A 13,042-nucleotide genomic window follows, 5' to 3' on the forward strand; every position below is an offset into this window, starting at 1 on the left:
GTTGCCCATTTAGAGGACATATATGCTTTCTTCAGGATGCAAATTGGAGCAGAATAGTAACTGTAAATAATTAGGTCCCCAAAGAAATCTTTTTATAAATGTTAACACTGACAAATCTCTTATTCATTAAGATAACTGGCCTTTTTATAAGGATAATAACTATAAGTTAATATGTTTATTATATAATAGCATTCAGACTGTCTCAGAAAAACTTGAATTCTATTTAACAGATGACATTGGACCATAGAATTTGACAAATTATGATTTGGCCCTAAGGATCTTTCAACAGTGGAGTTTTGTGTATTTTGTTTTTGTTTGTAAGCTAAAGAAAATGACTTTGAGTAGATATGCCTTAAATTCATTTTCTTCTGTTGTCAGTCATGTAGTGGCAAAACCCAGCTTTGCCATGTGTCTTGGTCCATTTAGTGTTGCTAATTGCAGAATACCTGAGGCTTCATAATTTGTAAGGAAAAGAAATTTATTTGGCTCACAATAATGGTCACTGAAAAGGCTAAGATTGGGTGGCTGCACCTGGTGCGGCCCTCAGGCTGCTTCCCCCATGGCAAAAAGCAAACGGGAGTTGGCTTGAACAGAGATCACATGGTGAGAGAGGAAGCAAGAGAGTGAAACCAAGGAAGCAAGAGAGTGAAACCAAGGAAGCCAGACTCTTTTCAACAAGCTGTTCTCTAGGGAACAAATGCCTTCCCTTTCCCTTCCCCTTCCCCTCCTCCTCCCCCTCCCCCTCCCCTCCCCCTCCCCTCCCCCTCCCCCTCCCCCTCCCCCTCCCCTTCCCTTCCCTTCCCTTCCCTTCCCTCCCCTCTTTTTATTTATTTTAAGTTCAGGGTACAAGTGCAGGCTTGTTTCACAGGTAAACTTGTGTCATGCGGGTTTGTTGTACAGATTATTTAATCACCCAGGTATTAAGCCTAGTACCCATTAGTTATTTTTTCCTGATCCTCTCCCTCCTCCCACCCGCCACCCTCTGAAAGGCCCCAGTGTGTGTTGTCCCCCTCTATGTGTCTCATAGATCGATGTGTTCTCATCATTTAGCTCCCACTTATAAGTGAAAATATGCAGTATTTGGTTTTCACTCAAAATTATAAAAACCCTGGAAGACAACCTAGGCAATATGATTTAGGACACAGGCCTAGACAAAGATTTCATGACAGTGATGCCAAAAGCAGTTGCAACAATAGCAAAAATTGACAAATGGGATCTAATTAAATGAAAGAGCATCTGCATAGCAAAAGAACCTATTGACAGAGTAAACAGACAATCTACAGAATGGGAAAAAATTTTTGCAAACTACCCATCCCTCAAAGGTCTGATATCCAGCATCTATAAGGAACTTAAACAAATCTACAAGAAAAAAAACAAGAAACCTCATAAAAGAAGTAGGCAAAGGACATGAACAGACACTTTTCTTTTTTTTTGAGACTGAGTCTCACTCCGTCGTTCAGGCTGGAGTGCAGTGATGCAATCTCGGCTTATTGCAACCTCCGCCTCCCAGGTTCAAGCAATTCTCGTGCCTCAGCCTCCCAAGTAGCTGGGACTACAGGCGCCTGCCACCACGCCCCACTAATTTTTGTACTTTTAGTAGAGACAGGGTTTCATCATATTGCCCAGGCTGGTCTCAAACTCCTGACCTAGTGATCTGCATGCCTCAGCCTCCCAAAGTGCTGGGATTACAGGCATGAGCCACCGCGCCTGGCCGAACAGACACTTTTCAAAAGAAGACATACATGGAGCCAACAAACAAATGAAAAAAAGCTCTCATCACTGATCATTAGAGAAATGCAAATCAAAACCACAATGGGAACAAATTTATTTCTGAGTAAGAGCTCACTTCCATATCCCTCCCCTGTCACAGATCCCATGACCCAAACCCCTCCCACTAGGCCCCACCTCCCAACACTGCCACACTGGGGATCAAATTTCAACATGAGTTTTGGTGGGAACCATCCACATCCAAACCATTGCACCATGGTACCCAGCATATATTATAACATTTATTGTGTAAGTTAAGAGATAGGATGAAATTTCCATAAGCTGTCTTCAGCAGACAAATGGTATCTTTCTGCAACTGTATCAGATCACATTCATTCAATCAAAACAATTATTGAATTTTTAATAGGTGAGGTTTTAGCAGTATAGAAAATAAACATAATCAATACCTCCGGAGCTTACACTTTACTGTGGACATGCAAATAAATGTATAATTTCAATAGGAGGAAGTGCTAAGAAGAAAATGTACAGGACAGTATGCTAGAGAGTGAGGGTGAGGGCATGTCTTGTCCAGTTAGGGAGGCCTCCTTGGGGAGGTGCCCTGTGAGCTGGGCCGATGCATACATGGTGATAAGAGTGAATTGAATGCAGATCCCAGGGGAGAGCAGTCGGGGCTCAGGCACACCAAGTGTGAAGGTTTGAACAGGGAGCAAGCACTACCTGTTCGAGGAACAGAGAGAAGGCCAGGGTGGCTGGAGTGTGGTGAACAAGGGTGAGAGTGGTAGGAGAGGGGACCAGGAAGGCTGTCAGGGTTCAAGTGCTATAATGTGCTGCAGGCCATTGTAAGGAGTCTGTATTTTATTCTACAGGCAGTGGGACACAACCAAGGGTTTTTATCAGGGGTACAGCCAGATTTGTAGCCACCAGCTTCACATGTACATCACTGAAACGTTTCTTTTAAATGGAAATAATTTTTCTTTGTATTTTATAGAATAGACCAGAGGACTGCCATTTCGCCAAAGGATGCTTTTGAAACTCGGCAGGACTTAAATGAGGTAGGTGCAATCATTACTGGTTATAAGAAGATGAATTAGCCAATCATGAGATTTACTATTCTTTTTCACAGTACTAGGAATTCATTCTCAAGAAAACTTAGTATTTTTGCTTTTAAGTGAACTTGTAATACTTATAGTTCTTTGTTCAATTGGTAATGTTTTTCCTTTTTCCGGAGCAAACATTTAAAATACTGTTTGTGAGGTGGCTTGCGATGTCTTGGCCCTAACCCAAGTCCAGCAGTCATTTTGTTACACTCTTTTCAGCTTTGCTTCAGGATTGTATAACCGTGGCGGTGACAGTTAACATTTGCAAAATTTTCTCTTAATTTTATTTTGTCTACATCTCTGTTTTTCCTAACAGCTTCTGCAATTTCAAACATAATCATACTTACTGTTTATCCACTAAGAATGATATAGTTTAGTGTTTGCAATGTGATTTTCTTAGTAGACTTCGAGACATGAAGCCATATTTTCCAGTCCAAATCATTTCCCACCAAACTGGACATCATGATGTTAATTAGCTTGTTCTGGATTTTCTTTGGAATATGTAATTGAATTCTCCTGTATGAAATTAATGTAATATAATTATGATACCTATTATAATGAATGCCATTGTTTAAGACATTGGTTTGGAATACTCTTTCTGGCTCTTCTTGTCCTCATTGTAAATTAAGTAGTAGTGGGTGGTATTTAGTACGTCTGATTAGGGTCATAGCAAAGAGAATGAAAAGACCTGATGATCAGATGCCAAAAAGAGAAATGATGGGCTTTACGCAAATTGTTTTTTGACGTTTTGAAGATGCATCCCTCCCTCCTCTTCCTCTCCCACCCCACAAAAAGGGTATTTCACTTAATTTAGGTGATTTTATTTTTCTTTTCTTTCTTTTTGGTAGAACTTGGTAGAAATAAATAGCTAAAGGTAAACCAGCTGCTTGGTTAAGCCAAGTTAAATAGCTAAAGTGGTAAAAAGTGTCCTAAAGGTAAGAACACAGAATTGTTATTTTTGTGTGTGTGCATACAGACAGGCTCCAAATTCTACAATCTTCCTCATAGTAATGAGTGAAAAAGAGTTTAAGAGAAAAGAGGCAAGAGCCTGAATCAGTGAACGCAGCTGTCTGCCCCACTGTGAACAAGCAAAATGCTAGTTGTAAAGGAGCAAAGCTTTGTTTTGACATAAGTGACTAGAAAAATGAGGTGATTGTAAGAGTCAACTCACGATAACTTTCAAGTATTTGGGAGAAACTGTTTTTTGAGCTGCAAATCCATGAGAATGCTGAGATCACTTGAGCATTCCCAAATCTCAGTTGTGAAAAGCTATATTTGAAAACCTGCTTTTCTGTATTCCTTCACTACATTGTATTTGCAAATGACATGAAGTGTGCCAGCTCACTGCGCTGATTGCCTGAGCATAAGAGCACTGGAGGGAGAAGTCCATCTGAAACAGCAGGCATCGCCATATTTTAAACGTGTGCACTTCCATACAGAGGTGACACTGCTGATCCAGACTGGTTGAATACAGTATGTGCTGACAGTGTTTTTTTTCCCATCGGGGGTGAACTATATAGATTGACCCACATTCTTTCACGCAGTTTCTGTTATGGCCAAAATTTGGGAGACCAGAAAAGACCTTGGGGAAACTTGAAGGAAGTGCAATATGAATGGGACAGAGATCATCAAAGAGGGTGGATGTGTTCACACTCATGGATTGAAATGTCATGTATCATTCCCAGCATTTCTCAACTTATTGAACACCAAACTCTTTTATGGAAGAACCACCTAATAACATTTCTTTAGGCGACAGAGTCCCTGTGGAACACAAATGGGAAACATTGCTATATTTTTAATGGGGATAGAAAATACATACAGAAAAGTGCACAGGTCATAGGTATACAGCTGAATGAATTCTTACAAAGTGTGCAACCAGCACATAAATCAAGAACAAAATATTACCAGCATCCCAGATGCCTCTTTGTAATTCCTTCCAGTCACTACTCTCCTATGAAGATAACTAGTATTTTTTAGTGTTTTATTCATGGATTACATATGCTCTTTTGTGTCTGGCTTCGTTTGCTCCATATTATATTCATGAGGGTCATTCATGTTTGGTATATAGTCATAGTTTTCATTTGTCTTGCTGTAACTCATTGTATACTTGTTTCTGGTTGTTGACCAGAGCTGCTGTTATCTTTCATATATATCTTTATTACTATGAGCTGTTTTCTGGCCTCTTTGTACAGCTGACTTTTTACAGGAGTATGCCTCCCATCTCTAAATAAACATATAAGGTAGAACTTTTTGTTATGTTAGCTCTCTTCATTGGTTTTTGTTCCTTTATTTTATTTATTCACCACCTCCCCACACATCCTTATAAAGAACCTACCAGTTCCATAACTGCACTCTCTTCCATACCAACTTGCGAGTCTAAAACCAAAATAGAGTTTCTTGAGCCTCATGAGAATCATGGTCCAAAAGTGTTTTCCAGATGTTTCCATACGTTGTACACAGTAATAATTACAAGATGCTACCTACGTACCTTATACATTCCCCAAATTTTACGTCTGGTATTTCACTTCTACTATTTGTACTTCTTTGTCCACTTGCTCTGTAACTGACAGATGGGGCTCAGCTTGATTCCAGAGCTGGCACTTGACCCGAGGTCTTCTCCGCCTGGCATGGTGATACATGGTGTAGCGTATCCATGTATGTTGTCTCTGTGTGTGTTTCTCATACTTTCCTAGTGGGCTGAAGAGCTCACTAACTTCTTGTTTCCACTTGGCATGAGTATAGATGACACCTGCCAGTCTCATTTTTCTTCTGCCAGCCTAGAGCTCCCAGTTTTTGACTTTGAGTCTCTTGATAGGAATTGCATTTTTTATTCCACAGTTTTTGGTGTCTCTGGGACTAGAGTATAGGAGTTTTTTCTAGAAAAAAACTGATTAAATCTCCCTACTGACATTCACCTGAGCTGTATGACTGTCTCGGTAAGACATCAGATTTTGGGGGTTAGGATCTTTTGAATCCTGACTGGAAAATATTCTAGACTTGAGATCTGTCAGTGTCTCATCCACCTTAATCCTTGGTCTTAGTCAGTCTGCCAGTCCATGTAATCATAAGCATTCAATAGATCAGAAAGGTACTTGAAAGATAAAATGAAGAAAAGTGATTGTTTTTACTCTCTGTGTGCTTGTAGATCACATTCCTTGCTTCAGTCCCAATTAAGAAAAATAACATATTTATAAAGAAAACGAATAAATCTCTCCTTCCCTGAAAAAAAAAAAGCCATCTTGGGTCATCAAACTACTGTTTCCAATTCCCAGACTATACATGAAAGAGCACCACATCACCTTTTAGTTTCATTTGTAAACTAAAACTACTGAGAAAAAAATTGGTAGACTCAACAGTGAGGGTCAAAAGGGGGTGATAATGTTTTCTTCCCACCTTGCTTCCCCATTTCTAACTCTGTAGGAAGTTTTGAATTGGGCTAACTCTAGGTGTCCTTTCAGAGACTTTTTTTAAGTTTAATTAGATTTTTAAATGACAAATAATAATTGTACATTTGTATATATTTATGGGATACAATGTGATGTTTTGATATATTATGGAATGAACAAATCAGGCAAACTTGCATATTCAACACTTTGAATATGTATCAGTTCTTTGTGATGAGAACATTTAAAATCCTCTATTTCAGCTAATATACAATATATTATTATTAATTATAGTCACTGTGTGGTGCAATAAAACACCAAAACTGATTTATCCTTTCTAACTGAAACTTTATACCCATTCATTAATGTCTCCCCTTTCCCTGTCCACCTCCTTCCTCCCCACCAGCCTCTGGTAACCCTATTTTACTCTCTACTAAAAGTTTGGCTTTTTTAGATTCCACTTATAAGTGAGATCTTATAGTATTGAGGCCTTTCAATTTTAACATTCATTGATTCTACCCTTCTTCCATTTTCCCAGTGCTTGCAGAGTGTAGCCATAGCTTCCCATCAGGGATAGAATAAGGAAAACCAAGTAACTCATGGTTAAGGCCTCCTCCTGGCCAACCCACCATCTGAAGCCTAGTTTGGGGAGTGAATAGTAAGTAGTGCAATAGCAGTGACATATGTGCTTAGCATAGTTATTTATCAGTCTCACACAAGAGACAGGCCACATTATTGTAAGTGAAGAATTGTGATCAACTGGGGATCTGGAGTGGTATGGCTGGAGCAGGCTGAAGCTCTGGGTCACCATGGGCCTTCTTTTCTTCTTTATTATACTCACCCAACCCAACTCTTATGTCATCATCATACAGAAGGAAGTTATCACCTCAAAAACTGTTCACGGCCTCTGTGCTCAGGAAAAACACTTTATTTTCTTATCTGATAGATACTTTGAAGTTATTCTGCATTTACCTTTTGGATAAAACAATGTCAGTTGAGTGAATATGAGTTTGTTTACATTTTACTTCTTACCTGGAATTTCAAGGCCATATAGGTAAGGTCAGCCACAAGCCAATTGACCTTGAAGGAGAAGCTTTGGTGGCCTTACATGGATTCCTTATTTCCCTTGTCTTTGAGGCTTATTGGCCATGAAACTCTCTTGTGCTGGCATTGACCATCACTGTCGTTTATCCTCTCCAGGCCTAAGAAGCCAGCTTATAAATCTGAAAAAAATAAAACAGTCTTCTCATGGGTTAATGGGTTTACCCAAGAGAGATGTGTTGAGCACAAAGAAGCAGATGCTAAATCCTGGAATGCAAAAATGGATAAATGTTGCATCAGTCTTTTGCACACCAATAAACTCTATACCTCCAATGGCGAGGATTTCAAGGTAGATAAGACTTAAGGCATCAGTGGGAGAAATACTTCTAGGTGGATATGCTGACTTTTTTTTTGTCCCCAGAGTAAAACCATAGAGACAGGTGTCTGTCTCTCCCAGGTATGTTTCCCACATGGTAAGGAGTCTAAGTGGGATGACTCACTGTAGGAACATAGAAAAATCTAAAACCTTAATAAAATTAGGAGGACAGAATAAGTTCAGTTGCAGGGAGTGAATGAGATAGAGGGGATGGGGACTATGTTTAGAAGGTTTGAGATCCTTGAAGTTTATTGTGACTTGCTGAGACAGCCAGCCATAGTGAAGTGGAAGGAACCCTGGAACTGAGGGGGTTGAGGAATTATGAAGCCAGACATTAGCATGATTGTCAGCCTGGACATTGAAGTAACTGAATGTCAGGCGCCACTGATGGAGAGGAAGAAACCAACCCAGATGGAAGTCGCTGAGTCATATAATATCCAGGTCATGGAATGGGAAAGGATGGTGTTGTCTTTTGTAGGGGAGAAGAAATTGGTAGACTCAACAGTGAGGGTCAAAAGGGGATGATAATCTATTCTTCCCACCTTGCTTCCCCATTTCTAACTGTGAGGTAGAGAGGAGGAAAGAGAAATGATTTTTGAAGGTGGAGAAATTTCAGTCACATTGTTACTTCATGAGGAATGTTAACACCGTCACACTGGCTAAGCCATTTCACCTGGTAACTAGCAGAACCTAAAACATCTGAAAAAGGCAAGCACAAGTTCTCTGATACTGCATTGTGCTCCCTTTATGAGTGCTTTGTCCATTTATGCCCAAGGTTGCAATGTTTTGAATTTTTGCAATCAGACCTTGGCAATGACTTTGAGCGGTAGGATATAAATAACTTCCACATGCTTAGCGTTCCAATAATGGAACACTAGGCATAAATGGGTTAGGGTGAGAGGATAATAACATCTCTTTAATGGAAAGAATATTACTGTAACTCTATTCTGAAGATTCCATTTTGAGTGCTCTTTGTGTTTATAGAATAAGGTAGAAATATTTTTGCTGTTAATTGACCCTACAGGGCATTCTAAAGGTATGTTCTGCCTCTGTTGTTGCTTTGAAATTTAGTATTGACTTTATCAAAAATAGCCAGGAGATTTCCAGATTTGTGTGTGTCCTCATCACTCTCATTGGTTACTGGGGAACCAGAGGAAGAGAAGATGCTCACAATGAGCATGGATTCAGACTTGTGTTATATTCTGACTGTTTTTCTACCAAAGGAGGACAAATTCCTTAGGAATACCATTGGAATCTAGAGGAAGAGGCTATCTTATAAGAAACAAGTGTAATAAATTACTAGCATGCAACAGATGTTCAATAATGACCTAATATCAATATTAAGAAGTTTAACCTTGGATCTGTAATTGCAGTCTTATTCTACAAAGGAGATACCTATTTTTATTTAGCTTGGTATGAAAGAGATGATTTATTTACCTGAAATCAATATGAAAAATTAATTTTTCTTCCCATACTACTGTTAACTCTTGTCTGTTCAATTATGCTGGTCATAATAACTAAACTTTAGCCTCAATGTCAAAGATATCTATGAGGAATCCTTTAATATGTTAATTTTGTTAAAAGTAGGACAATTTGCACACATGCAGTGTCCCTCTTTGAGTCGGTATGCATGTGTCTATGCCTCTGTGTATCTCCATGTGAAGGACTAGATTGTGTTTTTATTAGCATCCACTGTTTATCATATAGGTATTTTGGCATCAAACCATGTCAAGCCTCAAGATGGTACTTATTGTTTTGTTCAGGATGTGTTTCTTCCTCAAAATTGTGTTAATTTTGTGAAAATGGTCTAGGAAGAGGCTTCTTAGGCCTTTAACATTCTTGAGCTGACTGAATGGTATTATTTCTGTAAGAATAGGCAGCTCTATTTTTCTATTCAAATGCAAACCCAGTCTATAGGGTTAGGCCTTAGTTCGGGATTGAGTGAGGATGTTTTAAAAAGTATCTGTGATTCTTTCGGTGTGACTGAAAGTCAATTCAACTTGGTTTTAATAAGAACAGGATGTTATTGACATATAGCAGAAAACTTAGGATCAGGATAGGCTCTATGCATGGCTAGGTCCAGGGATTGAAAACTCATCACTGGAGATGCCATCTATTTCTATCTCTGGGTTCTTCTTTTTCTATATTGGCTTCATCTTTATTTAGGTCAGCCCCTTTTTAGGGACAAATTATTTAGTAATTCCAGTGTATATTAGTTTTCTATTAATGGGTAATAAATTACCAAGAGCTTAGTGGCTTCAAACATTTATTTATTAGCTTACAGTTATGTAGGTCAGAAATGTGGGTGGACTCAACTGGGTTTTCTGCTTAGGGTTTCATGAAATTGAAATCTAGGCACTGGCTGGGGTAGTTTCTTATCTGGAGGTTCTGGAGAAAAGCCCCCGTCCCAGCTTCTTCAGGTCATTGCCTGAATTTAGTTCCTTGTAGTTGTGCAACTGTGTATCCTACTTCCTTGCTGGGTGTCACCTGAGGGCAGCTCTCAGCTTCTAGAGGCTGTCACACTCCCCCTCCTCACCCTTTATCTTGGAGCCAGCAACAGCGTGGCAAATCCTTCTTGTGCTTTGAATTTCTATAATGTTGTCTTTTGCTACCAACTGGAAGAAACTCAGTGCATTTTAAAGGCCTCCCCGATTGGTCCAGGCTCAGCCAAGTAATCTGTATCTTTGGTCAGCTAAGTTAAAGCTTTAATTACATTTGCAAATCTCTTCATAGAAGTACCTAGATTAGTGTTTGATTATGTTATCAGGATATAGGAATCTTGATGGCTACCATTAGGATTCTGCCTACCACACAGTGAAATAAGAGTCTCTCCTTCCCGGTTCTAAAAAGTCCCATACTTCAGTCTGATTTATCTGGCTTGGGGCATGTGCCCATTTCTGAACCAGTTCCTGTGATGTTGTTGTTTGGAATAAGCTGATTTGTTAGACTTGGGCCATATTTCCCACTTAGGATCTAGGAGTGCTATTCTCAGAAGATAAGTAATTAGATGCTGCATAATGTTGGTCTCTGGAAGCATGATCTCCAAGGTAATTTTCCTCTCTGCTGGACCCCTGCAGGATGCCACTTAGCATTTTTCTGGTATGGCTTTCTGAGTTGAGGTAGAGTCACCTTGCTCCCCTACCAAGGTTTGTTCCTCAGCTGGAGCAGTATCCTATGATTCATTTAATTTTAGACAACTTTTGTTATCAGTGTCAATGAGGACATCCTGTAGCCAACATGTTCATGGTGTGAATACTAGTTCTCATTCCCAGTTGAATGAACTGCATGGCAAAAAAGTGCGAATGGCTTCCAGGCCTGCTTTATTCTGCCCCGTTGTTCAGATGCAGCTATCTAGCCTGCTTTCTTATTTCCAGGGAAACCAGGTCTGTGAGCCTCACCCTCAGGGGAATCCTTAGTGTGGTGTTGGCAGAAAAAGTAGAAGCCATGCCAGCAGCTGCCTCTATTTTTCCTTGTCTGGGAACTGCCTCGGAGAAGCATCAGAGGTGTTGGGCTGAGCAGAGGCATTGAGGCAGGACTTGCCTAGTTGACCCACCTGTGCTGCCTTTTGCCTGGCAGCCTACCCATCTCCCCAGCTCCCCTGTCACTTTGTCCCATTGGCTCCTCCTGTTTTCTCTGGCATGACATCTTGATCCTTTTTCTTGTTGCTCACTCTTTCATGTATATCTCTTCATACTACTAATTTCCTACTCTCTCATGTAAGGCTGGAAGGAACTGTGTCCAGTTCAGTGGCTCCCAGGGGCCAGCCTGTGCTGTAGTTTTTATTGCTTTTTGGCAAAAGTATAAACGTAAGAGCAATGAATATAGTGAGTTTTTTTATAAAGTCTATGAACAACCTTTCACTTAGAAATTGTTCTTAAAATTTTCATTTTGTGAGGAAATGATGAGGAGGGGATTTGTTTGTTTTCTTTCTTACATGCTGTCACTTGGTGAAATACAAAGTTGACAGTTTTCATAAATATATTCTGTTCCCCCTACCCCTGCTAACTTTTAGAAAATATTACTGCTGATCTGAAGACCAAATTTTTCCTGAGAGCTATGACCTTTGAGATGTTTCTTCTAAGGGTAATTCTTTCTTTCAACAGGATTTATTGAGAAGCAAATGTGTATCCAGCTTTGGGTCTGGTACAGGGGTGAGGTGAAAGAGCTGCAGTACAAGAATGGACTTCGTTGTCCTCACTTCCCAGAGGTTTACAGGGACACATATCAAGTCGGGACATCTGGCCTTCCCAGCCTTGGCACCTATTGTCTTTTTTAGGACATTTTTGGCCTTCTGAAGGTTATAAAACTCAAGTTTATAGAGAGACAAGAGCTGAATTTTCTTATTTTCTTACAAAATATTAGTATTTGACAACCTAAGTGTCTATCAACAGACAAATGGATAAAGAAAATATGGTACTTATATACAGTGGAATATTATCCAGTCATAAAAAAGAATGAAATATTGTCATTTACAGAAACATGGGTGATCCTGGAGAAAATTATATTAAATGAAATAAGCCAGTCACAGAAAGATAAACACTGCATGTTCTTGCTCATGTGTGAATGCTAAAAAAGTTGTTCTTGCCTGGGCGCAGTGGCTCACGCCTGTAATCCCAGCACTTCAGGAGGCCGAGGCGGGTGGATCACGAGGTCAGGAGATCGAGACCATCCAGGCTAACATGGTGAAACCCTGTCTCTACTAAAAATACAAAAAAAAAAATTAGCTGGGCATGGTGGTGGGCGCCTGTAGTCCCAGCTACTCGGGAGGCTGAGGCAGGAGAATGGCGTGAACCCAGGAGGTGGAGTTTGCATTGAGCTGAGATTGCACCACTGCACTCCATCCTGGGCAACAGAACGAGACTCCGTCTCAAAAAAAAAAAAAAAAAGAAAAAGAAAAAATGTTGATCTCGGAAGTAGAGAGTAGAATAGTGGTTACTAGGTGCTGGGAAGGGTAAGGGGGAGAGAGAGAGACAGGGAGGGATTGGTTAAAGGATATAGAATCATAGCTAGATAAGAGGAATAAGTTCTAGTATTCTACAGCACTGTAGTGTGACTCTCGTCAACAATGATTTACTACGGATTTTCAAATAGCTAGGAGAGAAGATTTTGAATGTTCCCAACACAAGCAAATGGTAAATATTTGAGGTAGTGAATAATCTCATTATTGTGATTTGATCACTATGTATGTATCAAAACTCACCGTGTACCCTGTAAATATGTATAATTATTATGTGTCAATTCAAAATTTAAAAATATATAACTTAAAAATTAGTATTTGAGGAAATGGCCATGCTTTCCAATGTGACCTGCCATCTTTAAAGGCATAGATGTATGTTATTTCATATGGCATGTGATTTTATAATTTTCAGTGAATACTTACTGATTTCTAATATTCATTGAATTTTAGAAAATGAAGG

The 13,042-nt window shown here is 39.6% G+C and overlaps 1 protein-coding gene across 7 annotated transcripts in view; it reads left to right on the forward strand.

Moving 5' to 3' along the window:
* Window positions 1–13,042, forward strand: part of FAM13C (family with sequence similarity 13 member C) — a 123,910-nt gene that overhangs the window by 58,397 nt on the left and 52,471 nt on the right. For all 7 annotated transcript variants that reach the window (XM_019035262.4, XM_019035261.4, XM_019035260.4 and 4 more), the window contains one exon: window positions 2,717–2,780. In XM_019035262.4, the coding sequence (XP_018890807.1) occupies window positions 2,717–2,780 (64 nt within the window). The remainder of the gene's footprint in view (window positions 1–2,716; window positions 2,781–13,042) is intronic.

Source organism: Gorilla gorilla, chromosome 8 (genome assembly GCF_029281585.2).
Source record: "Gorilla gorilla gorilla isolate KB3781 chromosome 8, NHGRI_mGorGor1-v2.1_pri, whole genome shotgun sequence".
Taxonomy (NCBI): domain Eukaryota; kingdom Metazoa; phylum Chordata; class Mammalia; order Primates; family Hominidae; genus Gorilla; species Gorilla gorilla.